Source organism: Eumetopias jubatus, unplaced genomic scaffold (assembly GCF_037043125.1).
Source record: "Eumetopias jubatus isolate StellerSeaLion01/CBP00866 unplaced genomic scaffold, mEumJub1_p1.0 scaffold_15, whole genome shotgun sequence".
Taxonomy (NCBI): Eukaryota; Metazoa; Chordata; class Mammalia; order Carnivora; family Otariidae; genus Eumetopias; species Eumetopias jubatus.
Genome location: NW_028274821.1, coordinates 5,977,879 through 5,992,007, shown reverse-complemented (window position 1 = coordinate 5,992,007; position 14,129 = coordinate 5,977,879). Strand labels below are relative to the sequence as shown.

Sequence of the window (14,129 nt, the reverse complement as noted above, 5' to 3'; positions counted from 1 at the left end):
CCCTTCTGCCTTATTTGATGCTTAACCCCAAAACAATTTGTGAGGTTCAGAATTATTTTGTTCAGAATTTGCTGATTCTCTAAACATCCATCCTTTTAAAACTCAGTGTTTATTCGGTAAAATGCATTTGTTTGTTGAACCCCTTAAGTACATATGATAGCATGTAAATCAGATAGTTTTGCCTTCAAGTAGCTTATGATCTAATAAGAACAATAAGCCATGTACATAAGTAACTAGTAGGAAATGGAAAATTACATTATCTTGTTGGGTTGATATCTCTGCCACTCCTTATGCTACTCTGAACCTCAGTCCTGACAAAATGAATACTCCTTTCCAAACTGCATGACCCTGTCAGGAAGTTACTCAGGACCTGAAAGATTATGTCTCGGTGATCTACCTAGGTATATCAGCCAGCAGTCTCCTATTTCATGCATTAGTATGTGTTTCTGTTTTAAAGGAACAGAATCAATTTGAGTTTTTAAAAAACTAAAGCCAAATATTACATGTAATAGAAGACTTTTTTAAATCGAGTTTCTATTCTGTTACAGTTATAGGTCTGATGGGACCAAAAAAGATCCCCTTAAGATCAGCTCTATGGTAAGTACTTTCTGTAAAATATTGGTATGGTGTGGGGCGCCTGGGTGGCTCAGTTGGTTAAGTGTCCAACTCTTGATCTCAGCTCAGGTCTCAATCTTAGGGCCTGTGAGTTCAGGCCCAGCATTGGAGTCCATGCTGGGTGTGTGGACCCTACTTAAAAAAAAAAAAAAAAAAAGTGTGTGTGTGTGTATATATCATATATACACATGTGTATACGTATATATAATGTATATAGTGTGAAAAACTGATTTTTCTTTTGCCCTTTTTTTCCTCTTCTTGGCCTGATAAAATTACAAAGCTGTTTTAATCTCAGCACATTCTTCTTACACAGTTCTTGCTTTGATAAAAGTATTTTTAAAAATGAGACTGCCCAATTTTCAGTACTTGCTTGCTTTTGGTTTTGCTTGTATGTGTCTAACACGCCCCTGCCATCTTTGTAAACATAGTGAATATTCAAATCAGGCCTTTGTTTTTCCCAGGCATACCTCAATTCCTTATGTGACTCACTAGCACCCACTTCTCATGGCCTCTTCTTTTAACATGAAGTGAACTGCTCATTGGGTGTTTTTCCTGGAGGATTTGGACACTATTTGAGCATATTTTTAAAACTTTCCATAGATATCTGTCAAGGGAATTAAAGTCACTGTTGTAACAGTATTTTTATTTATTACATATTTTTAAGAGTTTCTGTAGAAAACAGTGAGTTGTAACCCGTGTCTTTACATAAGAACATTTTCTTCCTGTAGCCCTTTTGTGCACCATCTTTGTGAGATTAGTGGCTGTGATGCTTACTCATTTACCTTCTTCCTTGCTCCACAGAGGAAGGCATTTTCTGATCTTGGGTTTCTTGAAGAATTAAAACCACCATGACTGTCTTGAGTAGTGGTTCCTAGTTTTTCACCACCAAGGAGCCCATTTGCTGTCTAGCTCCACCTCCATATTTTAAAATAAGTTTTTGAACAAATGATTTCTATAACTGCCTCTCAGTGCTTCTGAATGGCATGTAAGAACCAGTGTTATTAGCCTCACTAAGTTGATATTTTAATCACAAACTAAGAATCTAAGCATTTTAGTTAACTGTTCAACTTTTATTGTGGGAGAGCCAAACTTCTATGAAGCTTTTGAAATTTAGCAGCGATTTACTTTCCCTCTACTAGTTTCTTGACCTTGTAGATTGGGACCTTAAAACAAAAACAAAAAACTAAAAAGCTATCATGGAATGTAGTTACAGAATATTAAAATTGGCCCTGGAGAGTTTACTTGAACCTTCTCATTTTGTAAAGGAAGAAACGTATACCCTGAGAAAACCAAGTAAATTAACCAAGGTACTACAATAGGATGGCAGCTTGGCTGGAATGAAAACCTTAGTCTCGTAGCTTCCATTTGAATGTTCTTTGCTCTGTACAAGACTGCATCTGTTTTGGGTGCAGCTTTGTCGCGTTTCAGCTGGGTCACATGGGTCTTCCTCTGCAAGAAATTTCTTTGTATTTGAGAGGCAGTTAAATTAATGGAGAAGTTATACAGAGCAGTCGGCATTTCTTAGGATTTGGGGTGAAGATTGGTATGTAGTGTGTTCACTCTTCCAGGCGGAGAGTGGTGATGGTGGTTTCCACTGGAGAGGGCTACAGATTCACTTAGTTTCTCCAGGCTTTAGAAGTCATTGGTAATGCTGTTGTTGGTTGTTTCAGGATTTGAATACTTGAAGCTAGGAAAGGATAACAAACTTCATTGACCTGATTTTTCTTCCCCTTCTCTCCAAGAGCTGGGGTGCAGAAGGCTATCACCTATGGGTAGTCAGCGGATTTGGTGCTCACAACACTGGAATTGAGTCTGACTCCAAGAGTATAGTTAAACAGCCAGGCATTCTGTTGTTTCAGTTTATCAAGAGTGTACTCACTGTAAACCCCTGTATGGTAAGTGTTTTAAATTACAACTGTTTATTTTAGGTGGCCTTCATAGTAGATTATCAGATTCTTCTCCTAAAATTGGTGGATTATCTTCTTTTGTATATTTTTTGTGATTCTTGTGTTTCTTTTTAATAATTTACACCAAAATTTTACTTCTCAGCAGCTTTTGTTTTTTGTTGTTTTTTTTTTTAATAGGATCACAAGCAATTTGAGGGAAAGCGACGTTTACAGATTTACTTGAATAACTTAATTTAGTCCCTTTTTAAATAGAATTTCCCAAAGTGTGTTCCACAAGGCACTACTTAGAAGAATCAGTAGCATATACACAGAACAAGAAAAAGTTCTGTTGTCATATAAAAGTTCTATTTCGTCAAATGAAATAAAGCTGCAGATTTCTTTATTATAGGACTCTGGGGTCTTTAATATGCTAATGTGCATCATAAAAATCCAGGAATTGGTATACGAAAAACAGTGTTCCCAACCTTATTTAACTATGAATTTTTAAGGAATGCTTTGAAGAAAATAGTAGAAACCTGCTTTGGGAAACACTGCCCCAGATTGTAATATAAACTCCTCATGTTTTATCAATCTGAAAGAACATATTAATATCCTATATTGTTAATATATAATAATGGGGTGTGTTACATGTTAGAAGCGTATGCCTTAGTATCTGCCACCATTGGGCTTTTAAATATTCGGAACCAGTTTCTAATTAACATTTATAGTTACAATACACTGAGAAAGAATATGACAGTAGCCTGGATCTGAGACTTCTTGACTGTAGTTGAAGAATAAGGATCCCCAGAAAAACAAGAGTAGAGTAATTCTTTCTCCCCTCCCCCATCCCAAATTATAATTTGAAGGCAAATTTTATGATTTTTATGTCAAGACCACATTTGGACTACCATGGAAAGATGAGGGGCTGAGGTGCTCTTCTGTTTGATGGAATAGTCAGTGAATAATATGCCCACAGTTGAGAATACTGGCCTTCTAACTGAGAGCCAGGTCATCATCACCAAGAGGAGAAATTGTCCTATTAATCTAAATACCCTCAGAGCCTGGCACAGTCCTTGGCACCCCAACCAAGCATTTACCCAAGTGAGTACTGAATTGTTCTGAACCAGGGCCACAGACTGGGGCTACTCTTCCTCCTCGCTGTGGTTTAAAAGATCCTTAGCATCCAGTACCCCCGTCCGCAGTCGTCCCCTCCTGCCATGTGGCGGGCACGCGGTGAACACACACACACACACACACACACACTGTTTGACCAGATATGTCTTCTTGCCACCGTTTGTGAGGTATTTTATGTGAAACTCATTTGTAAACTGTAGATAATGAGTAGTTCAGTTTTCAGATGGAAAATCTCTCATAGCATTGCCATTTTGGAGTAATAATGAAAAGATACTCTTGTAGTTGTTGTAAACTGGGTCACATTTTGGCATCTGTGATAAAATAGGCTTTAACAAAAATTTGGTTTGCCCTGGGAAGTAATCATTAAACTGTTGCCTCTTCCCTCTAAATATAACAGTGCATGAGATCATTATGTAGTCTTGTTGTCTGTGAGTAAAAGTGACATTGACTTACATGGTGCATTTCCTATGATAAAACTAAATCAAGGTATTACTGGTTTTCCATTACCTGATAATCAGGTTGTTTTATTTGCTTTCCTCCTTTGCCCTCTGCTTCCTTTCTCCCTCATCTAGAGTAACCAGGAGCAAGTGCTACTTCAGGGGGAGGATCGATTGTACTTGAACTGTGGCGAGGCCTCACAAATCCAGAGTGCCAGGAGTTCCTCAGCACGCTCTGAGCATAAGGCTGGTGGGGGCAAGAGCCCCTTTGCAGACAGCGGTTTGGAGTCTCAGGGTTTAAGCACTTTGCTTGGACATCGGCACTGGCATGTGGTACAGGTAAGTCTTCAGTGACTGTTGACCGTTGACTTAGTCCTGGGGAGATAGCACCTGGAGCGGAGGTTTACATATTTCTTCTGTTGCTTTAGAAAACTGAGAAACTTTTTAACCTTTTTGACTGTCACCTCTCTCTTCTGCTTTTCTGTCTTCTTGTCTTCTTCCTTTCTTGCCACTGATGTAGCACGGATCCCCACCTGCTTTAAGCCCACGAGTCCAAAAACTGCAAGTTTATGCTTTGCCCTCTCAATGAGCACAACTTTATACTACTTCCGTTCCCCTCACCCCCCTTTTTGGTATAAATTTAGCTCTGTGGATTTGCATAGGCAGAGTGTAGTGATTTCATGGAAAGTGACAGTGTCAATTAGGACCCTGGGCAGCTGACCTTGTAGTCCTAATGGGTACATGTTGAGGTTAACTGCCTGACTTTAAACCCAAATTGCAGACTTGCGGTCACACTCTAGAACCTTATTATTAATAATTTTATTATTACATAAATCTTATTCCAAATCACTCATTCTGGTATAACTTTTAAATTCGTTTCTTTTAATAATTCTGATAAATTGGCATTTAACGTGGAAATCAATTCTGAATTTTGATACCAAATAAAATTAATTTGGGTAAATCAGTAAATTGGTTTCTTGAAAGAAACTTTCATACACAGTTGTAGAAGTCCTGAGTGTCTTCCTTACCCCACTGATACCAAAGTGTCTTAGGTACATCAGAGCCTTCTCTTGCATTGGTTTCTTTTCATTGGGTTCTGTTTCCACAATTCTTGAGCCCCCTTCTCCATTCTGTGCTGTTACTTTATTAGCTTGTTCAGCTCCCATGTTATTTTCAGTTGACTTTGAGTGGAGATGATGAGAGACATGAATGGTCAGTATATGAAACGTTGAAGGAGGAGTGTCTCCTGCACTGACATGTGGTGTACACGCAAAGAAAATGTATCTAACTGACATTAATAAGCTCATAAACTCAGTGTGCATACCATTTGATAAGTAGTAACAGTTATGAAATAAAACTGCATCGGCTGCCTCCTTGACTAAAATTTTCCACTGCTCCCTTCTCTCCTATAGCCATTCCTCTGCTATTTTCATTTCCCCATACTTTGAACTATTCACTCTACACTGACCTAGCATCAATGCCAGTTCTGCCTAGCCAGGTCTGTGTTGCCAGAGAGCCAAGTAGAGCAGAGGATCAAAGAAGGTAGGTCTGGAACTCAAAAATCCGTCAGGCAATAACAAAAATCTAATTTCCTTCCAGCTCAAAAATTCCATGATTCTGTGATTCTTAGCCACCTCTGAAGTATCCCTTATTAGTAGCGTATCACACTGATTTTAGCACTTCAGACAAAGTAGATACGAGCACAATTCTTTTGTGATTTTGTTCTTTAGATATGGAAACTATTCAGAAAGATGAACTTGTTTGACTCTAGCTTTACCAATTTTTATGTTTTTATTTTTTATTTTTTACTTAAAACTCATAAAAACCCTGTCAGAGCTGTAGTCCCAAAACAATTAAGTTATAATAGACTCATAGAATTTTTGGAGCTGGAAGGACCGTAGAGATCATGTAGTCCAACTGGATTTGTTACATTGAGGAAACAGGCTCAGAGAAGTTAGGTGACTGCCCAAGGTCACATAGCAGAGCAGTGGCCTGCTTAAGTAATGTCAGACTTATCCTTACCATAAGTAAAGTAACAGTCTAACCTGTTGTAAGACCTGTAGGTATTAAATGTTGAATCATGTAATGTACTGTTGACCTTGAGCTAAGACCTAGAATGTGCCTATTGAAATAGGCAGCGTTTCATTACAATTTGCCCTATACTTTGCTGGCAGTCCAGTCAAATGCATCAATGCAGCATCATGGGAGTGTTTTGGTTTGGTGGTTTACAGTGTCCATATAATGCTAATGCTTTACCTTCTGGGCTTTTTAACTATTAGTAATGATTCCCTGAAGAAACATGGGTGCCTGTTTAATTTCTCCTTCAGCATATGCTCTTGTCTGGGATAAATGCCCACATCTTCCATCAAAGCGACTTGGTTTATACGATTTATATTTTGTATTCTTACGCAGCTTAGAGTTCATCAGATGAGCTCCAACTAATTCTGCTTCTCTCTTCCTCATCTGGACAACTGGATTTTTCGTTTGTTTGTTTAGACCTTCTGCCTTTCACTTGTTAGTTTCCTGATCAGAAGATTCTATGTTAAATACGTTTTTTTTTTTCTTTAACTTAAAACACAAACATACTTGTCAGCAGCAGGGTTGGTAGCTCCTGGTAGAAATGGTGCTGTGTGTGTGTGTGTAAATTTACTTTTCCTACCTACAGATTTTGAAAACTTTGAGAGTAGTTTGTTGACAAATGAAGCACAAATAATGTGAAATTAAAACAAGGCCTTCATGGTTTTAGGATGTATTCCTTTTTGGACTGCCGTTTATTTTAGCACTCAGTACTTTGTATGATATAAACATTTATTTCTGAAAGGTGCATGAATTATTATCATCCACTGTTCTGAAATGTTGGTTTTATAGTTAACCTGGCTATTTGGAAAAAATAAGCTTCACAAAATATGCTAGGGATGTCAACAGGGGATTTTAAATGCTCTTTCATTTATAAATGATTTGCAGTCCTTCTGAGGGGTCTCATGTATCAGGTGTGGTATTCAGCACAGATCAGATGTTGCTAGGAGGATGGCTCTCAGTCTTACCTGTGACAGACAAAAGCGGTCTAGGTGGGAGACAGGGTTTTAGCAAAATGACTTTAAGGGGCAGGGGGACAGGGGGGGGAAATTGAGGTTTTTTGAAAGACTGAGGAATCCTAAGATGTTAAGAATGGAGATTCTGTACTTTAGCACTCAGGCTCCCAGTGGTGTGGCGTGGCATGGTGTGGTGTGGCGTAGCGTGGCATGGTGTGACTTTTATGCCCTGAGTATGCAGTCCTGGCCTGACTTCTTCATGATTCATTAGCTTCCGCTTGCCTTACTTCTGCCGTTTCCTGTTCTCAATGTTAGGGGTAGAGCTCAAAGCTCTGGTGACACACAGATCAATAAATGTGACCTAGAGAAAATGAAAGTTTTGTTTTCACTTTTCATAGCATCTTCAGACACACAACTGCATCAGAAGTGTAAAGCTTCACTTTAAACTTGAGCTTTGAAAAAAAACAATTTGTAGTTTGTGGCACCTCCTACATTTTTAGAGGTTAAAAGAATAAAGTTTTTTTCTCCTACAGATACTCATTAGAGTGTGGACCATATGATAAAATTTTACCTCAGTGCCCATGGTTAGAAACCCTTCAAGTTGGAATCCATGTTGGCAATGAGATCCCAGCTCACACTTTACCCACCCCACATGTTTCATAAATACTTAGGAAACACCAGGGTTTGAGGGAAGTGGGAGTTCTTTTTAATGTTCTGGATGGCTGGCTCAGTTATACTCCAGGGACATCCTTCTTCAAGTGACTACTTTGATTTTCTTCATCCAAACACAGAATTCACTTAACAGGCTCGCACAAAACTACTTTGAACTCTTCTGTCACCACCTGGTCATTACCTCAGATTACCATGCCCCTGAACTGACATCACCCATCATAGGGAACTTTATTAACTGGCCTGCGTGGTGCAGTGAATCTGTTAAGATATGAGTTAAGCCTTTTTCAAGCATATATCAATATATTGTTACCCTTAATTCTGCAAGATGGGCTTCCACAACCCGGTGCTAGAGTTGAGAACTTCTAACAACAGAACCAAAAGCTGTTAATTTATTTAGATTTTAGGTTGACTTACTAGATAATAGGTGAAGTTTAACAGTTTCATGAGTAAATTTTATCAAGGTTAATACAGATGTTTTCAGTGTATTTTTACTTGATTTTTGTTTGGTCTTCACATTACACAAAGAATCTTACTGGATTTGATTGCATTGTACTGCCTTTTTAATTTGGCTTTTTTTTTTTAATATGTAATACTTGGAGTACAATGAAAATGAATTTGGATAAATTGAGGTTCTTTTATTCCAAGAACAGAAGTCTTTCCCTTGTTCTCTCTTTCGTTCTGTTAAGTTTCATACCACACTAACCACGTGCTCATGAAAATTGCTTAATCGGGAAGCTAGTGGAGAGGTCAGTCTCAGTAAAGCTATTTTCTTCATCTACATTGATAATCTTATGGAACAATCTTTTAGGCTTAAAATTCTTGTTAGAGTGCTACAAAGACACCATGTACAGAGATGTAAGACGACATGGGAGGAAGGTATATTTCCGCTTATGTTGCAGATTAAGAGTTAATATCTGTAAATCAAAGTTCTTACAGATTAGGTTGAATACCCCAGTAAAAAATAGTAGCTTAGACACACACTTACATGTGTATGGATGTTTAGAGAGAGAATAAAGACTAACCAGTGGTTATCCCTGGAGCAATGATAGAACAGAATTTCATTTTGTACTTTGTACATTTTTATATTGTTTAAATTTTATAAGCAGTATTTTGCTATTTTAGTCAGAAGACATAAAAGTAATAAAAATCGACTAAAGCAAATCAAAACTCTTGCTGAGGCTCTCAAACTCTTTATTTTCACAATTCTTGCCCTCGTGGCTGGTTCTCTAAAAGTCTTTTGTCTATTTATTTCTTGTTCAGTATTTAAACAAAAACAGTGTAGAGAAAAAGCAGTGTGGGAAAGCCTCATGTCTAGCCACTCATACTGAAATGGTGAAGACAGGAGATGTGAAATATGGGCTGGTATTTCAACGGTAAATTCCAAGTACTCTGCTAGTAATACCCCCTATTCGGGAACACTTTAAACATTGTATGGGAAAATGAATCTCATACTGTGACATGAATGCTTTAAGTGCTTTAAGTTTAAATACGTTTCAGAAGTCTTACCAAACTGATGTATTATTTTCTGTAGATTTCCAACACCTATCTAGAGAGCAATTGGCCTATACGGGTGAGTTATTTGTTATTTTGTTGGTGTTAACTTTATTTGGATAGTGTTTGCTGCAAGAGGCATTTTGGGAATTGAGCCTTTTTCAGTGGGTACGTTGATAATAATAAAATTTTAATACTTGATCCCTTGTACATTGTTAGCATACTAACATCTATGATTTGGTGAAATGTAACTTGTGTATAAATAATCAGATTTTTTGATCTAGCAGTTTACATTTAATTCACTTAGCAAACATTTACTAATAGTCTATTTGCCTGACACAACAATGCTAAACTCTTTATATTTAATATAAGTATATAGGTTCGCAAGGAAGAGTTCTTAATTTTTTTTTTAATTAGTTTTCAGCTATTGATAAGCTTGGACAGAATATTGCTGTGGTTGGCAAGTTTGGTTTTGCACATTACTCTTTACTCACCAAAAAATGGAAACTTTTTGGAAACATTACCCAGGTTAGTCTTTTTGAAATTAAAAACTGATTTCTCAGAGTATAAGAGAACTACCATATGCAATAACTCTAAAGTAAGCCACTATTTAGTTATTAAAAAATAATACCAAATATTAAAAAATGATAGTGGATTACATCTAAGGGTCAGTTCTGATGAATTACTTGATATTTGAAAAGGATTTTATATTGAGATGGTTGGTTTGTTTTTAATTTGAGGATTTATTCTTCTATTCCATGTTGAGTTCATCAGATGTGGTCAAAATAAATTTCCACTGAATTTGAGATCATCTGCTTTGTGTGTGTGATGTGAAGATGTGGGTAGCATAGAAACATGTATAGTTGCATTTGCAAGAATCAAATAGGAAAAGACAAGGACTGACATGTAGTAGGTGCCTGCCGGGCACTTCAAGGGGCTCACTGACCTTCATGACTCAGGGCACTGTTATTACTGTTTTATAAAAGAGAAACTAGGATTCAGAGTCAAGCAGCTGATAAATGGTAAAGCCGGATTTTAAACCAAAGTCTGCTTAATAAGGGAATAATGATGCTACATGGTGTACCCAGTTATTTACAGAAATGTTTGTTTTTCCAAAATAGGATATGAATCATGATTAATAAAGGCCCAGAATAATACTTAATTGGGGGGATAGAGAATAGAGCAGAAGTAATTTGAGCTCTCATTGTTTGCTTAGGAATATTTTATAAGGGTATTACTTCTTGTAGTTTCTGGCAGCATATAAATAAAGGTAAATATGTTTTTTTTTTTTTTAATTATCTTTTAAGGAGCAAAATATGATTGTGACAGGTGGCTTAGCCTGGTGGAATGATTTTATTGTCCTGGCATGTTACAACATAAGTGACCGTCAAGAAGAGGTAAGGCTTTTTTTTTCTCAGAGATAACAGATTTTTATATTTTAAAGGTATTAAGCACTATCTAGTTTAGTATAAATATAGTTTTTGGAAAATGAACAAAGCATTTTATTTTTTTAATCAAGAATTTGGCTTTTTTTTTTTTTTTTTAAACCTAAATGAGACTTTCATATCCGGTTACTACTTTAAAAAAATTTTTTTTTAAAGGGACAATCAGAACTTCAGAGATAACTTTTTCTAAGAATTTTAGCTGTTAGACATTCTCTGTGAGGTTTATAAATAATAATAAAAGTTCAAAGAAGAGAAGTTCCTAAGAATAGCTGCCCTTAGAGATTTATTAATTTATTGATTTGTATGTTTATGTTTTTAGAAAGTGCTGGTCTACTTTCATCAGGCCTGGATATGCAGGTCTTTAGAAGGAGTACCTCATAATAGTACATTCCCAATTTTAATCGTTTCATCTTTTGGTTATTTGTAGAATGAGCCTACCCTTTGAAATTATGGGTAATGCTCAGATTAAAACTTCTGTTACTTGAAAAGAAGTCAGTAGATAAAAAACAGCGTGTCTAAAGTATTTAGCCGTCTGAGGTGTAGGTGTCTTCTTTTTATAGTTTTATTTCTTTATTCTTCAGCTCAGAGTCTACTTGCGAACATCAAACCTGGACAATGCCTTTGCTCACATCACCAAAGCACAAGCAGAAACATTACTGCTTAGTGTCTTCCGGGACGTGGTGATAGTATTTAGAGCAGACTGTTCAATCTGCCTGTACAGTATTGAAAGAAAGTCTGATGGGTAAGTGGATAGCATGCGACAAGTCACTTTTTCCTTCTGTATATTGTGCTTCCTCTGTCGTTTTTATTTTCTTGAAAGTTTTATGTTTAGTTTCCTTTGTTTTAGAAGTGAAAAAGTAAATTTTGTATTTAGTGATGTTCATGTAGTTATTTTTTAGCTATCTAGGTAAATAGCTTGCACTACTTCTTCAGCTGCTCTTACTGGATTTGTTTGAAAAAAAAATGGATTGGGATGGGGTAACGCAGGTACTAGTTTTTTTCACAACCTTGAAAACAAGTGGTTACTAATTATCCTGATGTTCTGGACACGTGGGGAAATTTGAAGGTGGTCACTGGCCTAAGGCCTTGGGAAGTGTGTCCTTAGCAGACTCACTTGATTCCCCCTCAGCCAGGTGGCTGCAGTCTGTGGGGGAAGGGCTGACAGCCCCTGGTGCTGCTGCGGTGGGCTGCCTGCATCCTTCAGGGCGTCTGGCCAGCTTGCAGCATTTAGACCACACCTCCTGAGTTGTATTTTGCTCTTGCGGCATGTCTGTGTGTGTTTGCTTTTAATAGCTATGAAGTGTGTATTTGCTGGAATAGCTTAGTGATTAAGAAATACTGTAAAGATTAGAAATTAAGGAACTTTCACTAGCCTCTTATAGAAGCCATATCCTTTCTCAACCAACTTTTCCTATTTTTTTCCTTCCTAGTTTCCTTCCCTAGTTTTTTTCTTCCCTTCTACATTGTATTCCTTTTCTTTCTCCCTTATTTCCATTTGTATTCTTCGGCTATGTCAATGTTACCAGTCTACTGCCTGAAGGGTACTTGAGGGGAGGGAATGATAGGTAGAAGGCATTTGGATCCTCCAAAAGCATGAAATCTAATACTATTAGTAGTGGAAAAGAAAGGAAAACAAACTTGTTAGCGTTGATGTTGAGGTTTGTGGGTATCTTTCTCTCTCTCTCTCTCTCTTTTTTTTTTTTGCAGTCCAAATACTACTGCTGGTATTCAGGTTCTTCAAGAAGTGTCCATGTCACGCTACATTCCTCACCCTTTCCTGGTGGTATCTGTCACTCTCACTTCAGTGAGCACAGAGAATGGAATCACCCTGAAAATGCCACAGCAGGTACCATTCCGTCATCAGAGCTCTTTAGAGCTTCATCTCAGTTTTCAGCATTTTAACTTGGTACGGGGAACTGTTTATTTGTTCAGCAAATAAATATCAAGTGTCTAAAATGTGCTTTGCATATAGATGCTGGGGCAAACTAAACAAACTTGGTTTCTGCTCAGACAATAAAGAAGTAATTACATGCATAATTAATTATAATTGTGATGTGTGTACCAGAAAGTCATATAGGTCACTCCGAGAGTATAGAACGAAAACCTGGAATAGTCTATAAATAGAGATTTTTGTACCATTTAAGTTACAGCCTGAAGACAGGTGGTTACCTAAGTAAAGAGCGGAAATCTCAGATCAATGGGAACAGTAGTGCAAAGACCATCAGTAAGAGAGAGAAATGACACATTCAGGGAACTGGAAGAACTTCAGTCTGGGCTTTATCTCAAAGTCTAAAGTGTTTTAAGCTGGGTATTACTAGATATTGTGAGGGGGGGAAATGAACCAGAGTTGGACAAAACTGGATGTAGGGAGGGTAACTGGGAGGCCACTGTAATGATCTGAATGAAGGGTGTTAGTGACCTAAACTTGGCAGTGAAAAAGAAGAAGGAAAGAAGTGGAATACTGAATATAAAATAGAACTCCATGATTAGTCAACTATAAGGAAAGAAAATAATGCTGTAGTTTCTGGTTAAACCCACGAAGTTGAGTAACTTCCTATTCCAAGGCTCCTTGTGTTAACACAGATGGTTTCCAAATTTCGTGTCAGTGTGGAACCCGTTTTCAAAGGATAACTATGTAGACTTTATAACTCTGTAGATTTGTCATCTCTGTCTTCCCAATCTGTCTTTTACTTCCTGTTAAGGGACTTCCATTCATCTCCTTCAAAATCTAGATGCCATTTCCTCTGCAAACTATATTTCATGGTAGCCAGAGAGTCATAGATGATAAGGGAAAGTTCTGTTTTACAGAAGAATTGTAGCTAAAAGATGTGGAAGGAAGGTTAAAAATTACAGAATAACCATTTTGCAGCCCCTAAGAAAACTGATTCAGGTAGTGATCATGATTGGATGAAGCCATCAGATGAAAGGTTGGTGGGGAACTTCACAATGAGGAGATCAGGTGGCCATATCTAAGCCGTATTAATCAACATTAGCATTACTACAAGTAGGAGAACCAGGTGTCATATGCTTCCTGGGGTGATGCATCCTAGAGTTCACATGAAGAATTACTGCCCAAAACAGTGAACCTGAATTAAATCAAGCTTCTAAAGTCAAGTATCATTCATAGGAAATACAGGGGTAGAGGTTTAGTTTAACACCACCAGGAAGCAGAATGTAGAACATTCTGTAGGACTATAAGTCAATGATGTGGCAGTGGGGATGGGGAGAAAGTAAGGGGAGACTCTTCTAAATAATGTTTTAGAGCCATAACAACCAAATGCAGTGCTTAAGTTCATTTGTATCCTGATTCAAACTGGGTATAAAAAGACACTATTAAAGCAATTAGAGATGCTCAGTATGCACTGAGAGGTGACATTAAGGAATAATTGTAGATTTTATTAGATGTGTTACTGGCAT

The 14,129-nt window shown here is 37.4% G+C and overlaps 1 protein-coding gene across 7 annotated transcripts in view; it reads left to right on the top strand.

Moving 5' to 3' along the window:
* RIC1 (RIC1 partner of RAB6A GEF complex) overlaps positions 1 to 14,129 on the top strand; it is a 167,533-nt gene that overhangs the window by 128,944 nt on the left and 24,460 nt on the right. For 5 of the 7 annotated variants that reach the window (XM_028117345.2, XM_028117343.2, XM_028117344.2 and 2 more), the window contains 8 exons: positions 549 to 597; positions 2,358 to 2,510; positions 4,208 to 4,411; positions 9,308 to 9,346; positions 9,685 to 9,795; positions 10,575 to 10,664; positions 11,294 to 11,454; positions 12,420 to 12,618. In XM_028117345.2, coding sequence (XP_027973146.1) covers positions 549 to 597; positions 2,358 to 2,510; positions 4,208 to 4,411; positions 9,308 to 9,346; positions 9,685 to 9,795; positions 10,575 to 10,664; positions 11,294 to 11,454; positions 12,420 to 12,618 — 1,006 coding nt within the window. The remainder of the gene's footprint in view (positions 1 to 548; positions 598 to 2,357; positions 2,511 to 4,207; positions 4,412 to 9,307; positions 9,347 to 9,684; positions 9,796 to 10,574; positions 10,665 to 11,293; positions 11,455 to 12,419; positions 12,619 to 14,129) is intronic. The other 2 variants (XM_028117347.2, XM_028117346.2) reach the window with 1 other exon arrangement.